Genomic DNA, 18,171 nt, shown 5'->3' with positions numbered 1-18,171 from the left:
TAGTACATCTTCAATAATTTACACAGATAACATTTTAGTACAGGTTGAGGTAATACATGCTCGTTGTAAATGCTAAGTATAAATGAAGCAACAAATAGTTTATTATCACCAATAAATGTTTATTTGTTATTCTTCACCTAAATAATCATGAGGCCTGAAAGAGTTTAATTAGAATTGTTTGAAAGTTATTAATGGTGGCTCATTCATTACAAGATTATTTAAATTAGTATTATGGGGGTGCTATACCATAATGGGTGTATAAATATCGCGTCCGAAGGCTGCGATATTTTTTTAGAGGGGTAGGAGTATATTTTGGAGGGGGTTTGCTTCCAATAAATCTTCTGTGACGCTGCCGATATCTACATAATACTTGATTATTGACAATATGTTCCTAAGGATTAATTTTTTTAAATATCAGTCAATCAAAAATGGTTCATGGGCAAAAGTACACCAAAGAACCTATTATAAAAAATATCACAATTTATTTTTTTTTCAAAGTAAATTGATTAATCTTAACTACTAATAACCTACTTATTTGAACATTTTAAATTCCTATTTAAACATTTTTCTAAATTTAAACTATTTCTGGCCCTAACTGTTATTAAATCAATAACCCTAACAAGTCGAACAAATTTGTTAAACCTTGAGGCAAGAGTATATTTTTTTCAAGATTGAGCCATCCTTTATGTTTAGATTACGAGTAAGACTAAAATGATACTTTTCTAGCCTTTTTAGTGTTGGCTCAAAATCTGCTAAAAATGGAAATATTTATCACCACTATACTAATTGATGGCAAATCTTCTAAAAGTAGAAGCGACATAAAATTTCTATAAAAATATAGAAAAATAAAGCTTTTCGCTACTCCATCTTCTATGTGGCTAAATATGAAAAATTTTTTGGTTACTTAAAATTATTAAAGGGAGCTTAAAATCAAAAAAAATTAGCGGGGAAGATTAGCCCCCCTTGCAAACACCCCCTAATCCTGTATATCCTCTTGCAAAGTGAATAGATAATTTAATTTCTTTGAAATATATAAATTTATTTAATATAATGTCGGTATTATAATTAAAAAATCAGATATGTTCCAAATATATTTTCTCATATAAACCATAATTATTTTTAAAGTTCATTTATAAGCATAATAACTTTGACAATAAAATTATTTATTTACATTATGTTTTCATAAATTTTTGCTATGTTTATATATATAAATCATAAAAATAAATAGAATTGTTTATAGGGTAAGATTTATTTTATTAAAACAGAATTGATATTTTATTGAATAGGGATAAATGATATTGATATTATTGTACATACAAAAAAAAATCAAAACCTAAATGAACTCTTATCCGAAAACAACCAGAAGGTAACCGATTTAAAATTCGACAATTTAGTTTATAGTAACCGTTGTGCATAACGGATTAGGCCCCTATTTTTTATAATTACATATACAGATTTATATAATCGAAAATCCTGGTTTTTGAAATTTTTAACATCTTCTGCATCTTCCGTTAGAATATGGTCCAACGCAACTACTGTAACCTATCAAATGAGCGATGTAATTTTGTTCCTGCACCCCATAGACCAAGTGGCTTCCAGGACCAATAGCATATATAGGGACATCTTCACCCCCATGTGTTTCTCTTATCAAGGGAACAGCTGCTTGAGCTACGTAATCTGGATTAGCTATATATTTGAGATAAAATTAATTATATATTTTATCTTTTCCATTCCATTAAAAAAAAAGATATCTCTGTTTTATATATATTATATATATAATATAATCTATATAGCACAAACTGAGTTCCATCTTTTATATACGATTTTAAACTGAACATATCTTTAAAATCATATATACAAATTTCAATTCATTATCAAACAGGCAAAAATAAATAAACTATGAAAATTTTAACAAAAATAGAGTATAATTGAACCTGTATCCACATTCGTTAAGTCTTCTCTATGTTGCCTCTTTTTGGGGTCAACCCCGCCTGGACCATTACCATAAACAATAGAAGTGTAAGGTAAATTATCAACATCAGACACATCGTAAGGCTTTTGAGGAAATTCCTTGTTAAATCCTTGTTATATTGATAAAATTTGCTTCTTAATAGAAAATATTGGGTTGGGAAATTATAAATATTTTTTATTCAAAGTTGGGTTAGGTCAGAAATTTTTTATAAGGTTGGATTGGGTTTGGATTGTATTGTTACAATTTTGAATTTAATCAGTGTTAACAATGAATCATGGTTTGATTAATTATTTAACAACCTTGTTCATTTTTAGATTATTTCTTATAACATACCAAAAAATAAATAAATTTTAAAGTATATTTTTATTTTTGAAACGGCTTGGGTTAGAAATATGTACTATATGTTTGGGTAGGGTTCGGTTGTTTCTTAAAATTTTGGGACTGGGTTGGAGAAAAAGTTTTTACTCACGTGGTTTTGGTTGGGTCAAAAAAAATAGTTTTTTGCTGGTCTCTAAAAGAAAATATTATCAGTTAAATTGTATAATAAGGCAGGATTTTTACTATAATAGATTAATATCCTAGTTACTCCACTGTCTGTGAAAATGTGATATACAAAGATATAATGTATCATAAGAAAATATTAAAAATTCATTAGCAAAAAAATGTTATGGATATTATAAAAGTCATGGGTTTTCTTTTTATTAAGACGTATCATTGTATAATATTGATAATATTGTAAAAGTTGTTATCCAATTCTTATTTTTTTAAAAGATATTTTTGAATTTTATTTTGTAAATAATACTTGAAGACAATCAATCTTGAAAAGATTATAATAACAACACAATGACTGTTTCATTTTAAAAAAACAACCATGTAATATAAATTAACTTAAAAATTTAACAAGATTGGGATAAAAATATTGGTGTTCGTAGCTAAAAAATATTAATGTTCGTAGCTAAAAAAAATTGTCAATGTAATCACTTAATGTCTATGATTTCTTATTGGACCTTATTAATCATTAATAAATAACATAAAAAGTTATGCAAGTTGAAATATCTATTCGGTAATAAATTGTCAGTTCTGGTACTAAAACAAACATTTAAAATTAATTATATGTGACAGCTATAAGTAGGCGTTAAAACTTGTTCTGTAAAACATTTAATATGAGATTGTGAGGAACGCCACTAATCTAGGTTTAAAATGTTATAAAATAATTATATATCAATTACTGAATATGGGGTTTCCTCTGAGAGGATAACCTCCAAAATTGAACACGTGAGAATGGTCAGCGGTAACAATGAGAAGTGTATCATCAGGGACATTTCTACCCCTTTTAGTTATTCTGGCGTGAACTTTCTCTACCACGGCATCTAGCAAAATGGTTTCCTCCAACGCTAATCTAGCTTTGCCTTCATGATGCGCGAAATCTATCATGCCTCCTGAAATTTGTATATTTAAAATATTTAAAATTATCTTATATAAGCGAATAATTGGGTAGTTTTTATTGTAAGAAAGTTATTACAATCGGCAGAGAAAATTATTTGCTTATCTTTGCACAAGGTTTTTTTTATTTGAAGAATTAATGGTAGAGAACAAAATTTCGACATGATTTGTGAGGAATTTGCGAAAATTATTTTTAAGGATAAGAATACAAAATAAAATAGATAGTGTTGTTAAAAGTTACCTTGGAAATGTAAGGTTAAATATAACAAGTTACAGTTACTAGTTTTCTTTTTTTAAATCTAGTCACTAGTTACAATTATTTTTATGGATAGTAGATTCAGAATTAGCCGAAGCGATTAAATTATGTTAAATCGAATATATTATAATATATTTATATATTAATATAAATTCATTGACTAAGATTTAAATCAATAATAAGTAAAATTATTACAAATTTTAATTTATTATTTAATTATATTAGTTATAAATATATATATAAATTAAGTAATTAGTTACTTTTGGCAGATACTTTCTAAAAAATGTAGCCAGCTACAGTTACGATTTTGTAAATGTAACTAGTTAGCTACCGTTACGATATTGTAAATGTAACTAGTTAGCTACAGTTACGATTTTGTAAATGTAACTAGTTATAGTTATTTTTTAGCTATAGCTAGTTAATGGTAACTACTTAATTTTACAACATTAATGTAGAGATTTTCATACCTATATTCCACAATCAAAAGCATAACCATGTACCAGACATTGCAGATTTTGGCAAGAAGAGAGCTAAATGAAATTAAACAAGAGACATCTAGTTCCCAATCTCTGCCCAATAATATAATGGCCGATATATTTCTATAACCGCCACTTAAATCCTAAATTCATGATCGACTTTGAATTAGCAGCGTTATCTGCTTTCAAACAGTATTTTCTACTGACTGCAATGCGCGGGTGCCTGTTTCATATGTCGCAATGCATATGGCGCACGGTTCAAAAAATCCGCTAATTTGCAATGCATACAAAACACAAAGAAATTTTTCTATATAAAAAAGTTAATATCACTGGCATATGTGCCAGTTGAGGATGTATTTCATAGATTCAAGGAAATATGTGCCTCTGAATTTTATCAATAAAATAGGGATATTCTCGCCCCCTTGATGGAATACTTTAAAGAGAAGTGGATTGGAAAAATGATAGCGATGGAGAGGAAGTCGCCAATATTTAGCATTTCTATATGGAATTGCTAAGAATCGGCACTATCTCATAAACCGAATGCCCAATAATTCATTATATGGCTGGCATCGAATCGTCTCATATAAGTTCCCATCATCCAACGATCTTGAATTTATAAAGAGTTGGTAATTGTATTATATTACAAATTTTAACTTTTCATTTTAGCTCTCTAAGACGAAGATAGCCTGAATTGTTATAAATTGGAACAATATTATTCTCTATAAAATCATTCTCTGTAAAATCATTCTCTGTAAAATCATTCCCTATAAAATCATTATCTATATACGACATTATCTATAACTATTTTCTCTATAAAAGTTTCTCTGTAAAATAAACGACATTCTCTATAATTGTTTTCTCTGTAAAAGTTTCTCTATAATTGTTTTCTGTAATGGTTTATCTTTAATGACGGGATACCAATATTAATAAGTGTTTAAATCGTGCTAAAATAAAACCTTCTACCAGTAAAAAGTAACCCTTGGGATCATTTTCTAATATGTCCATTGCTTTCATCACCATCTCTTCTAACGTGGGTTGCTCGTCTCTATTTTCTGGTGCTCTCTTTAACTCGAAACCTAAATGGTCACGGGCGAATAAGCCTTAGTATAAAGTTTTTTAAAATAATTTTAGATTTTTATTCGATTAATTAAGAGTTCTCGGGGGATTGATTACTATTTAGTCTGAGACTTGATGAACTTATTCATAATAATCAAAACTATTATACATTTAAATTTTTCCCTATATACTTCGATTTTTTTTTCCTTATATTATTCTAAATATAATTTCTTTACACAGAGGCCCGTAAAAAAATATATAATATATTATTTAATAGAGAAGTAAACAAAAATTTGATCCTTTTTTACCCGGTGTTCCAGTATAGGAACAACTTCATATTTTTGATATGGAACATTATCTATTTAATATTTTGATCAAATTTTTTTTCTTCCCCTTTGTTGATGGAGGTTTTTAATACTAACAAATTTATCTTATCCTGTAGAATACTCTGAAATTTTGTTGATCAAAAACTTTAGTTATTATTTATTTGAAATATGTAAAAAAAAAAAAAAAGGCCTTCAGAAGGGGGGGGGGGTGGCTTCAAATTTTAACAAACACAAAAAACTTCTTAATTTCATAATCACAAAATTTCTTCCTAAATTTTATTTATTTTTAAAATCAGAAAAATTCATTTGATCATTTACATAAAAATAAAAACAATATCACAAAAATCAAATTTGACGTTCCTTAAAATATATTGTTATTTAAATTATTCAATTGCCATTTTGAACAACTGCGACACAAATAAATTATAATATAGAGGATTATATAATGTGAGATAAGATGGATGCAAAAGAAAATTGGTGTGAATCTCTATGAAACTTGTTTTTAAAGATATTATATTAGACGTTTTTAGTTAAAAAAAATTATTAAACTGAGGGAATTTTAAAATAAAATGAGGAGATACATTTTTCTCATTTATACAATAATTAAGAAAAATCATTTTAAAACTCGGGCAAAGATTTACACATCCGTTTCTTTTAAATTATGTTTTTTTTTAAATATCAAGTGTTTTGTAATTATATTGACATCTTCCTCTATGAAATTTATGTTGTACTTGTAAATGAATATTGCTTAATTATGAGATTGAACTAGATTTTTTGAATTTAAAGAAGATTAATAAATGAGCATAATATTAAATGAGAAGATGCATTACCCAAATTTATAAAAATAACAATTAATATCCTATTACCCATCAAATAATCGGTTTCCTGGGGGGAAACGGCATTCAGTTGATATTTATCAGCCACATATTTATACTTGTTACCATTAGATTTCCTCAAATTGATCCAATCGTTTATCAAATTGGTATCCTTCCTATATAATTTTTAGCATAAATGTACATGGTAAAAAAATACTTAAGTACCTACTTCAGAGTATGTTCTTAACTGGCACTAAAAGTTAACGCGTGAAACATCCAAATTTTAACAAGTTCGCTTATTTTTTTAAAGTGCTTTACCTATAAATCTATTTTGGCAGATGTGAATGGATGGTGTTTTTAAACTAACTACAATCAAACAAAACAATATCTAATTAGAATATACTATATATGATATCTATCCACTTTTTGGAAATTTAAGGGCCTTTTAAGACAGTCTGACTTACCGGCAAGTTAACGAAGGGTTTTTCTAATCAAATGAAAATTTTTTAAGATATATGTATACCTTATAAAATAGAAAAAACACACTTAGAATAAAACTTCCTATTGCAAATACTAATAGAATAATTCTTTTCGAGCTATTAAATTCCAATGGGATATAATATCAATGGTACATAAATGCCTATTTTCCTGAAATAAATTTTAAGATATCTTGAATCTCGTTGTGTTGTAACTTGTAAGAATTTTTCTATCTCTTTTTCGTTGAGAACTGTTAATTTTGGTATTATTTTCCTCTCTAATAATCACGACTAGTTTCATGATTAATAATCGTTTTTCTAGAAACTTTTGTCACATAGATTCCCATTTTTTTGCTTTATGTATGATCATTTGGGTTTGGATTCAAAGAAGTTGGATAAACATGCATTATTTAATTTAAATATATCTCTAAAAAATATTTATACAAACCTTTAACCTATCTGAAAAATTAGCAAATTTCAATAGTAGCTAATATGATTCACTTCACACCTCTTCCCACTTCCTAGATATTTTTGTATTATAAATTTTATAGAACATATTTTATCTTTTCATTTTATTACTGCAGAGGTACCATTTGCATCACCCAGCCCGGATTTTTTTTAAAAAAAAAAATTTTCGGCTGGGCCCTGGTTTTAAATTTTCAGGTTTTTTAAAAAAAACAAATTTCGGCACCCGGATTTTTTAAAAATATATTACATTTATTTTTAATTTTTGTAGCTAATAATAGCAATTTTAAATATTCGGTTTTAAAATACCCGGCTTGGCCTGGGTATTTTTTTAAAAAAAAATTTTTATGAGTATTTAAAAAATTAAAATAGGTCTCTGTTTATATAAACATTCAATTTATTTAATTTTTTTTTCATATTAATGAATACTTTTCTTTTCGTATTAATGCATATTTTTTTTTCTCCTGATAACAGGTACTCCTGATGAATATATTAAAAAACTATTCATTTTTTTTTATTAATCATTTTTTATTTTTTTGGCCATAATAATATATATGTGACACTTGAGTTTAACTCTATCATGTACGTAAATTATGTTGTACAATTTTTTACAATACAAAATGATAGTATATATTATAAATTGGCATGTATATATGATAAAACGCTTTTTGAAGGCATTGAAAACCAAGGTTAAATAATATTTTTATGACTTCTTGAAGGATTTAATACTTGCTCTCTGAAGAATGCTAGGTTGGAAATTTTAGACTATTTACCTCGATATTAATGCAGGTATTATACTTAGTCGGTATATGTAAAAAATGAAATTTGATTAAAAAAGACGATTTGGTAAATATCGCATGCTGACTAAGAGAAAAATCGCTTTAGATTTTTTTTAATTTAAGAGCCAACTTTTTTCTCCTATCTAATTTATACTGTACAAGACATTTGAAAATCATCAGAATGTGAATTAAGTGTTCTTCAAAATTTGTTAATTTATAAGAGTTGTGAAAAGTTCTCTTTATGAAAACACTAGGGATTTAGTTATTAAACTCTTCCAAGAAATATTAATGATAAAGCATATATAAACCTTTCTCCGACCTCCATTTTTCTCTTATACTCTATAGCAGACTTGAAAATGGATCTTTTTTTCCTTCCCGATTTATCTACTATAAGCTTTTTTTCAATTTCATCGCAGCCGTGGCATGTATTACCTGTTAAGTGGGGTGGCGATTTGTCATCTTTTTGCAAAATATTTAACGGATAATTTAGTCAATTGATGTTTACCTATTTATTTAATTTGCTTTATTTTCTCCAATCATTTATGTATTTACCCAAAAACCCGTTTAAATGGTATAATCTTTTTTATTTTTGCTAGTTCTGGCATATTATTTTTAAAAAATGAAATGGTGGAGGGGGGGGGGATTTAGCCATTCATATCTTATTTCAACCATAGTTTATTATCAATTTTTATTCCCAAAGAAAAAATGAATCCTCAAGAACTTTTCAAAATGCCCATTATACATTCATTTCTAATTGATGGTTACAAATATTTCCTCCCGGTCTACTAACATCGCCTCCAAAATTATCTCCGCTCATCATTCCTCTTTGTCCGGCTTTATTACTTAAATCATAATTGTCGTTTATCGTTTGGTTCTCGAGTAAGAATTTGCTCCAGCCGCCTCCCATTATTACCTTTATAATAATAATATAAATTGTTCAACTTATAGAAAAATTGTTGTTTAGCAAAATTATTTTGAAAAGCTAATATAAAACTTTTATCAATAATGTTAAAAGTAAGATTTTAAAAATAATATATACAAGTTGGAGCAAAGAAAATACCATTTTTATAAAAAAAAACGTTGCCAAAAATAAAAATTAATATCTTAACCGATTTCAAAGCAATTTAGACATTTCATGAAAAACACATTTAAGTTTCTTTGCAATAAATTTCTTACACTGCTGATTTCTTAACGATAGAAAATGGACCTAAAGACATGGCGTTTTAATTAATAATTTTGGTGAAAAGCAGGTTTCTTTTGTAATTATATTAACTATTTGATATTAAAAGATGATCTTACTATAAATAAGACTTGTTTTGAAGGAAAATACTAGGATGCTGCAAAATTAATTCGTGAATTTCTTAATAAGAATTGAAATTTTATAGCATAGCTATTAAACAATTGTAGGGATTCTCGTTCATATTTTAAAAGTCTGATAGTGAAAACCCCAGGTAAGCTAGGACTGAAGAAACCTATGTTAAAGATCAACTTATATCACAGAAAAGTAAATTCGGTATAGATCACAAAGAATTTGACTGGTCATGTAGAAATTTTGCTTAGAGGCGTTTAAATAATTATAAAGAATAATATAAAATTTTTCAAAAATTTAGAAACTCCGATACTCTCAAAAGCTTCAAAAAGGAAAAGGTTGGAACAGTGTCAAGCTTTATATAGAAAATAAAAATACATTAATAAAGGTGACAAATGGTTATTCAGAACGAAACATTTTTTCATTACAAAGGTATGCCTCTCATAATAGGTAAAATAAATGATTCAACTTTCAACACGTAAAAATGACATTAATCCCTTGCAAATTTATAAAAAAAAATCTCTATTTTCTCTAAAATTTATGTAAAACTTTTTTATTTTTCAAACCCATAACGAATAAAATAAACGCCCAAATTTATGTGAAGAATTTGCATGGAATATAGGTAAAGATCTGCAAGTTTTAAATTGATATTTGTGCAAGGCAATCTGCCAAAATAAGCCTAGATTTTCTGTAAATTAATTATCAGATTTTGACAAATATTTAAAATGATCAACTAATTATCCGATTTAAATCCATAAATTACCATGTGTGAAACAAGCACTTCATTTCCAAAAACCTTTTGGTCTTTAGAGTTACTACAACAAAGGATTCACATATATAATTTCCAAATTTCGAAATTGGTTATTCCTTTAGAAATTGATTTTAGAGTATCATCTTTTTGGTGCCACCTCGAAATTCTTGAGAGAGGTGTATATCTTTACTAGATTATTATATTCTAGCATAAAGCTTTGAGTAAAAATATCTAAATTTACGTTAGGATTACGTTTTGTTCTAGATTGAGTGATGTATAACATTTGGTACGTACCTTTAATAAGATTTTGTCGGAGAGGAAGGGCGTGAAAATAAGAATGTGTCAACTTTTCATTTCTTTGCTTAACTTTATAATACTTTTCCTTTCCTTCCTTCCTTCCTTCTATCCTTCTAGTGTTGTTAAAAGACTCGGTGTGTGCGAATTTTTAAAAGGGCTAACTTAATATTTTGTCCAGAAAAATATTAAGCAAAAGATTTTGCTCATAGATGGCACAGAGGCTTGTACATTTATTTGCGAAATCTCGAGGATTAAGCAATATTTTTCTGGATATATTAAGTTAACCGTTTTTAAAGGTCTTATTAAATTCAGCCATTTAACAATCTACATTCTTCCTTCCATTCCTCCTTCACTTCCTCTCTACTTCTCTCTTTTTTACATTTTTACTTATACTATCTTTTACCACATTGTTAATTATGATCAAACTTCTCTTTTTTTCATCTGAAAACTAATCGATTCTGCATCAGAGGCTTGCCATACCCACCCTCAAGTCCAATTAATAATGTTTCAGCAGTAGCCTTTTTCAAAAGGAGCTTTCATATACATTCCCCATAATCTAGTTAACAAGGCAAAAAAAAACAATGTTAGGTCACTATGTTTCTATAAAAATAAACGATGTGTCTATATAATACATAGTATATAGACTTTTAGATATTATACAAATATATGAAGTTTTTATCTTATTTGTAGTCTTACTTAAATTGTTATATTTTATTCTTCCATTTATCAAAAGTGTTTTAAAAAAACACTTTTAAAATTATAAGAATTAATTTGTTTTATATATGTCAGAGACCTTTTAAAAAATTTAAATACGGTCCGACCCGTGTACCCCGGGCCTGCAGGTCTCTTAGATTTGTAGTATATTATAAGAACAAGATAAAATTTAAAAGAAAACTAGATAATATACAAGAATATTCTTAAAGGGAGGCATACAATTAAGAAAAACATAATTGAATCTTTAAAAAGAAGTAGTTGTTTAATTTAAAAATTTTTTATTTTTTGCCTTAAAAATAAGAATTTGGCCTCCATAGTTTGGATTCTGTTTTTATGATCCAACGCTTTAAAAAGGTTGAGGTGTTGAATGTACATTGTCTACTGGTGCATGTGGCTATTTGGATAAAGATGACGTTAACAAGTTTTATGTATTTGTGGGGAAAATGGCGAAATATAATTTTAAATAAACCAATGGGTTAATTTTTAGCTATTATAAATCACCAGATGGGAGAGGTGTAGAACATGGCTGTTTTTATTTTAAATGTGTCTTTTTATAATAAAAAATATTTGAGTATGTCAAAAATTATTTATTTAATTTAAATCCATCTGGAATATGTTTATATCTAGAAACCTTTAAAGCATTCCCTGGGAACCTATTTACCAATTGCCAAGCAATGTCCATACAAGACTGTTTTTCTATCATCTCCTGCGTCCTATTAACTTTATAAGTAGCAAAATCTTTCTCCCCTTCTAAGTGCCTATCGGCGGATTTGGCGTAGAGTGCGCTGGGGGTGGCATGAGTTATACGGGTATTAGTTACAAATCCCACAGATTTCCCTTTTTATAATACACATTAAAAATAAAATAAAGATTTTACTTCTTTTTTTTAATCTAGGTTTACATTATACATATTCTATAATTTAGCGTAATCTGTGGAAGTTTTTAAATTTTCAAACAAAAAATTGCTTGTTTTTTTAATTGGTTTTTAACAAAAATAATGTATGAAATTTAAAATGGGATTACGATCGAATATTTATATAGCTAATTTTTTTTTATTATTTGCTGTTTAATAAATAAAAAAAATTACATTTATCATTTTTGCTAAACCAATATTAAATTACATTGGTTGACATGAATTTTTTGATTCGATTTTTCTGATAGAATGTATCCTTGAATTTTATTTTTCAAAACTTAGCAAGGTTAAAAAAGAAACCAATTAGCTTTAAAATAATCACCAATTGTTAAAGATGACAAAATTAAAGAGGAGCATAATTCGGTTTTCACTTAAAAAGAATATTTTTTTAAAATGACTGGTTGTCTACAGGACTGTAGTTGAGGGGAGGGAGAACGCTAGGGCGTGTAATGCTGCTCTCAATTTGAAAAAATAATTAGCGTTTCCTTTTTAAAATAGGGGGGATATTTTTTATCATTAAATAAATATTAAGATTTTAGAAACAAAATGCGTAATGTATTAATGTAAAATTTTACATTTTTAATTCCAAAAAACCCTTCTTTAAATTGGTCCTTAAAAACAGAGTAGAAATAGGGAAATGAAATCAGTGTAGACTAGGAGGGTTTAATAATGAAAAAGTTACAAATTATATTCGCCGGGTTTTCTGAATATTTTTTGCAAAAAATTGGATTTCTTGGGTTAGCGATGGAGTCAGTATCATGACTGGGAGGAAATCTGGCGTGCCAATGCACCTTTGTGCGCAATATCCAACGATTATATCCTGGCATTTTTTAAATCATTGTTTTGAATTAGAGGTGTCCGATGCTATAAAAAGTGTTACTGATGTTAATCACTTTAAAGCCCTTATCAAAATTAAGCTTTAAATATGATAGCGTCTGAATTGGGCATTCGGTCACTGAAAATTGGACGGGTACTTGATATACGATGGTTTTTTAGAAGTCTTTGTAATTTAAAAGTAGTTTGAATTATTGTGAGACTTTTTATACGCTCAAAAATTAAATTCAACTGAATCTAACAAGAGTTATATAATAGACTGTCCTTGGTTACAAATTTATCAGATCTCGCCATGATATATGATGTCGTATTTGAATTATCCAATCTGTAGTTAGAACTGTAGACAAAAACAGCTTTTCTAAAGCTGAAAATAAATAAAGTGAACGATTCGTGTTCTACAATGGTTTAATGATCGGTCCCATAGGTTAGTAATCTCTTTTATAATATCTAAATGAACGTTAATTTAATATTCCTAAAGGTGTACATATAAAAATAGCTCAAAAGACTCTAGGGAAATAAGTAAATTTGTATTAGTAATATTGAAGAAAAACAGGAGACATTGTGAAATCAAAGGAAATCAATTCATTACTGTTTTAATAGAAATGGACCATATGAAAATTGGGTTAATGAATGCTAATTCCCAAATTTTAATAATTAAAAGAATTATAAAACTATATAGTTTTATCTGTTTATTAGCTATCTTATCTAATTCGGAATATATAGAAAACGAAAACTGGCCTAGACTTTCGCATTCGGTATGGGAATAGAAAATTAAACGACCTTATTTCAGACTAAAGCTCGATGCGGATCTCGCAACAAATGGGATGAGGGAATATATTGATGATAATACTAAAAGTAATAACTCCGTGATTTGCAAGAGTTTCAAAATTGTTTTAACATAATTTTAAGTAGTATACTGCCGAATGCCAGGCTTTCACTTTATAAATGTCTATATAATAAATTTGTATGCAAGTCTTATGAAAAACATATTTTCAGTTTAGATAAACGTTGTTTATTCAAAAAATTTTGAAAATAGGATTTAGACTTGGATGCTCGCTTACACATTCACACACTTGCCACCTTTGCAACCTACCCGTTCAACCAAACGCAAGACACGGCCTAAACTGCTCCCACAGCCAAGGTCGCCACCTCCGGCATAAAGCTATAAATAAAATCATCCATAACGCTCTTAATAAGGCTAAAATACCTAACATCCTAGAACCAACAAACCTCTCTTTACAAGATGGTCTCAGACCCGACGGTTTAACCTGCACCCCATGATCCAATGGGAAATCCCTAATTTGGGACGCAACCTGCGTCTCTTTCTTTCCCTCATCAATTAATTCAAACCCTCTTACTAGCGGGGAAAATAAAAAAATTAATAAATACTCAATACTAAATAACTTTATTTTTCAACCTATAGTCATTTCAACTAATGGCAATTTCTCACAATCAACATATTTTTTAAAAAAAAATTTTATCATGTAAAATTTTTAACTTTACAACGAAAAACGCGAATCAATTTTTCTTAAACAAAAACTCCAATTAGAAATTTTTAAACATAATTATACCTGTTTTTTAGGAACATTTTTACTATAAGCTCTTTTTAGAGCCATCGATATTTTTAAAATATACATTCACTTTTAATATATATATATATATTCATTTTTTATTTTTATATTTTGTTTACATGTTTTAAAGATAAATGAATAATAATTTAGTAATAAGTGAACTTAAAGACCTTAAATAAAAATTATGGGGAAGGAACTCATCTAATATTACCCCCCCCCCCCCCCAGAAAAATTCTTGCCATGCCCCTGTTTAAATCAATCATTGTAAAATTTATATTATTTAAACAAACACGAAAATTTTTCACCATTTTTTTGATATTCCGATTTTTGCATTATATTATATTTTTTTTAATATAATTATGAAATTCATTTTAAAAAATTATATCTTTCTTTATGTAATATATACTTATTATATGAAATGCTTCGATATACAATAATTTCATCTCAAATTCAGCAAAAAAATTCATGTCCCTAACTATTTATTTTAGAGTACATGTATGCGCCCTCGCCGCAAATTTTAGGACTAAAGCGCTAGTTATCACATAGAACAGTTACCCAGTTCTATATATATATGTATATCATTTTTTTCTGGGCTGTGTATTTTCTTAAATCTAAAGGTGAGGTTTTTGTTAGGATAATTTTGGGGTAAAAAAAATATGGGTTGCATATTCTTAAGATTTAAAATTTTCTAAAATAAAAACAAAGGTTAAAAAAAATGAAGTAAATGCACAATGATTCTAGTAAATATTTTACCCTGAACTGAACCCTATAAATATTTATAAAGAGGTTCGGTCCAGAGTAGGATTCAATAGTAACATGAGGGTTCAGAGTGTTAGGGTTCGTGGATTGAATTCACAGCCCTTTTTTTATCTGGATAATTTAATATTTTTTGCAGAGTAATCAGAATAAAAGGCTACTAAAGATAAAATTTCAATTATTTTAGCTCTAATCACTCCAAAAAATGGAGATGAAAATTTGACAAACCTTGACTTATGAACCAATCCGATAAACATGTAATTCTCGACCGCTCAATCGAATCACATTGTTTAACCGTGCAAGAGTCATTTATGCCTATGACGCTCATCTTTGTTTTAACCCCACAGAGTATAGCAGTAGCGGTTCCAGCCGAATCTGATACTTGATGATCAGTGCTGTAAGTCTTATATAATGAATTTTTCAAAAAATTAAACCTTTATTTATAATTAAATTGCACCAATAAGTTTACTGAGAAAAGGGGGATCAAAAAAATACAAATATTTTCCAAAAAAAAATTCATGTTTTAATTAATGAATTATCCTTACCGAATAGAAAATATTTCAATTCTCTTTTAAGAAATTCAGGTCGGGCCTGGGCATATTAAATATTTAAGGCAATTAGTTTTTTTTAAATATTATTTAACCCCCCCCCCCCCCCCATATGTTTTTGATATAGTTTTTCCATTTGTTTGTTTTATAAATTGTTTAAATGATTTTTTTTTACATGTTATTTTAATATTGTTTTTTTTAAATTTAATTTTAAAAAAATTCCCAAAATACAGTGTTGTGATGATTTAATGAAACATATTGACGATTAAATTCAAACCCATTCATAAAAAATTATAATATTTGCAAAAATAATTAAAATAACAAAAGGAATAATAAAAGAAATTTCAATAATGCTTTTTAATTATTTTTGCAAAGATTATAATTTTATATGAATGGGTTTTAATTTAATCGTCAATATGTTTCATTAAATCATCACAACACTGCAAAATAAAATAAGCGCAAGACCAAGCCTAAAAATAAATAGATTACAAACCCATATGACTTATAATATAATACTGTTTACCTAAACATCATTTTAACCAAATTGGTGCATTTGTAGGTAACAATATACATTTTACAGAAAGAAATAAAACAATAATTAAATTTTATTAAAAACGCATAATTTTTTTTTAATTCGATTGAATTTATCAATTTTTTATTATACCCTGGAAAAGGCGACGTTGGGAAAATTTTCCCATATCAAGTAAGTCTCTTCTCCAGTTTTATTCATCCTTTGGCCTTTCAATATGCGAGAAGCGGCTAAGGTAGACATGCCCATACCGTCTCCTAAAAATAATATTACATTTTTAGCCATGGCCTTCTGCCTTAACTCGGATCTTCCGCATCGTCTCCCTCGTACTTCTTCTGCTCGCCGAATACTTTTGTAGGCCTTGTCATACCAAAATGCGTCGTCTTTGATTCATTTTTTTTTGTATAAAAAAAAATTATCATTAAAAGATTTACGTTTAAATATAACACTTGAAAGCTCGAACTATAGTATTTATATATCGTCGGAATTGTTTATGCAAATAAAAGATTATTCTCGATCATATTTTAATATTTTTATTGTGGATATTATAAGAATATAGTACTGAAGAAGTCATTTATCAAAAAAAACATTTTGCAAAAAAGGTGGATAAATACTACAGTACTCAGCCGATGTGATATTTAGCTCAATCCCCTTCTTTCTAATAAGAATTCGAATTTTAAAAAAAAAATTTATGCCCCAATGTATTACTACTAATATTATATAAGCGATATAGTCATCAGGAGCCTGTATATATATATCAGAGATCTTCGTAGGCCGGGCCAGCCCGCGACCCGCATGCTAATATCATATTTTCTAGCGGGTCTGGACGGAGCCTGGGTAGTTTCTTTTTTAATGGGCTTGGGCTAGGTTTGGGCCTAAAATTATTAAATTTAGATTTAGATTATTTAAAACAGTTGCTAATTTAATGAAATTTTACCTTTTTTTCTTCTAACAATAATAAATTTCAGTATTGTAAACAAAACGATTGCCTAAATATATTTAAATATTGGTAATTTTCATTAAATAAAAAAAATTAAATTTTTGTATATGGACTTGGGCCGGGCTTGGCAAATTTTTGTGAAACTTATTATGGGCTTGGGAATTTTTTTAACATTAAATATGGGCCGGGCTTGGCCAAAAGAATTTTTTTACTGCGGGCCTGGGCCGGGATTGGTCAAAAAATTAAGGCCCATGAAGGTCTCTGATATATATATACTATTACAAGAGTAAGGTATTTTATAAATTTAATAATTTCATATATTTATTGTAAACTTTCTCCCGGTACCGTAATATCACTGAATGTATAATAGAATAATGCTAGTAAAAGTAAAGAGTTGATCAGAATATTGCCACTAATAATAATTGCCATTTGTTTTGACAAATTTTTTAAAATTTAGTTTATTTTTTAAAGTCAGTTTTATTTAACCACATTTAAATACAATATCTGACAAAAAAATAAAAAAGCTTATATAAATAAAAAAATTATTGTTTTGTTGAATCTGCTTCTTGATTATTGTGGAATGTCATATTATAATTAATATTTGTGACATATGTTAACGAACATATTGAAGTTTAATAAATTGTCCAATCCTATTTTAGGATTAAAAAAATAAAATTTTTTAAAATAATAATTAAAAAAAATTTTCATGTAAAAAAAAATACTTCGAAATTAAAAAAAATTACCAATTTTTTGATTGTATTGAAATTTTAGATATAATGTTATATATTTACCAAATATCTGAAATATTAAAAAATATAAAAATTTGTTTTGGCTTTAGATACTTATTCTAGCATATTCTTTTTCTTTTTACTCTGGTTAATCATGCGGTGAAAAATATGTCATTTTATAAAGTCAATATAAAAATAGGTAAACAAAGGATGTTTT

At 27.6% G+C, this 18,171-nt stretch overlaps 1 protein-coding gene across 2 annotated transcripts; it reads right to left on the bottom strand.

Moving 5' to 3' along the window:
• Window positions 1–1,218: 1,218 nt before the first annotated feature.
• On the bottom strand, window positions 1,219–17,747 carry LOC135926577 (alkaline phosphatase, tissue-nonspecific isozyme-like). Of its 2 annotated transcripts, XM_065462505.1 has the most exons (11): window positions 17,559–17,747; window positions 16,422–16,669; window positions 15,438–15,612; window positions 11,767–11,972; window positions 8,830–8,977; window positions 8,373–8,523; window positions 6,396–6,520; window positions 5,104–5,247; window positions 3,202–3,411; window positions 1,935–2,081; window positions 1,220–1,686 (listed from the first exon to the last, which is right to left on the bottom strand). In XM_065462505.1, the coding sequence occupies exons 1-11, from the start codon at window positions 17,653–17,655 to the stop codon at window positions 1,490–1,492; spliced, it is 1,848 nt and encodes a 615-aa protein (XP_065318577.1). In that variant the 5' UTR covers window positions 17,656–17,747; the 3' UTR covers window positions 1,220–1,489. The 2 variants fall into 2 exon arrangements, with proteins under 2 accessions (XP_065318578.1, XP_065318577.1); XM_065462506.1 differs by lacking the exon at window positions 5,104–5,247 and having other exon boundaries at window positions 1,219–1,686.
• Window positions 17,748–18,171: the final 424 nt, after the last annotated feature.

Source organism: Gordionus sp. m RMFG-2023, chromosome 3, assembly GCF_954871325.1.
Source record: "Gordionus sp. m RMFG-2023 chromosome 3, tfGorSpeb1-WG-v2, whole genome shotgun sequence".
Lineage (NCBI taxonomy): Eukaryota > Metazoa > Nematomorpha > Gordioida > Chordodea > Parachordodidae > Gordionus > Gordionus sp. m RMFG-2023.
This window is presented reverse-complemented; position numbering and strand designations above follow the sequence as displayed.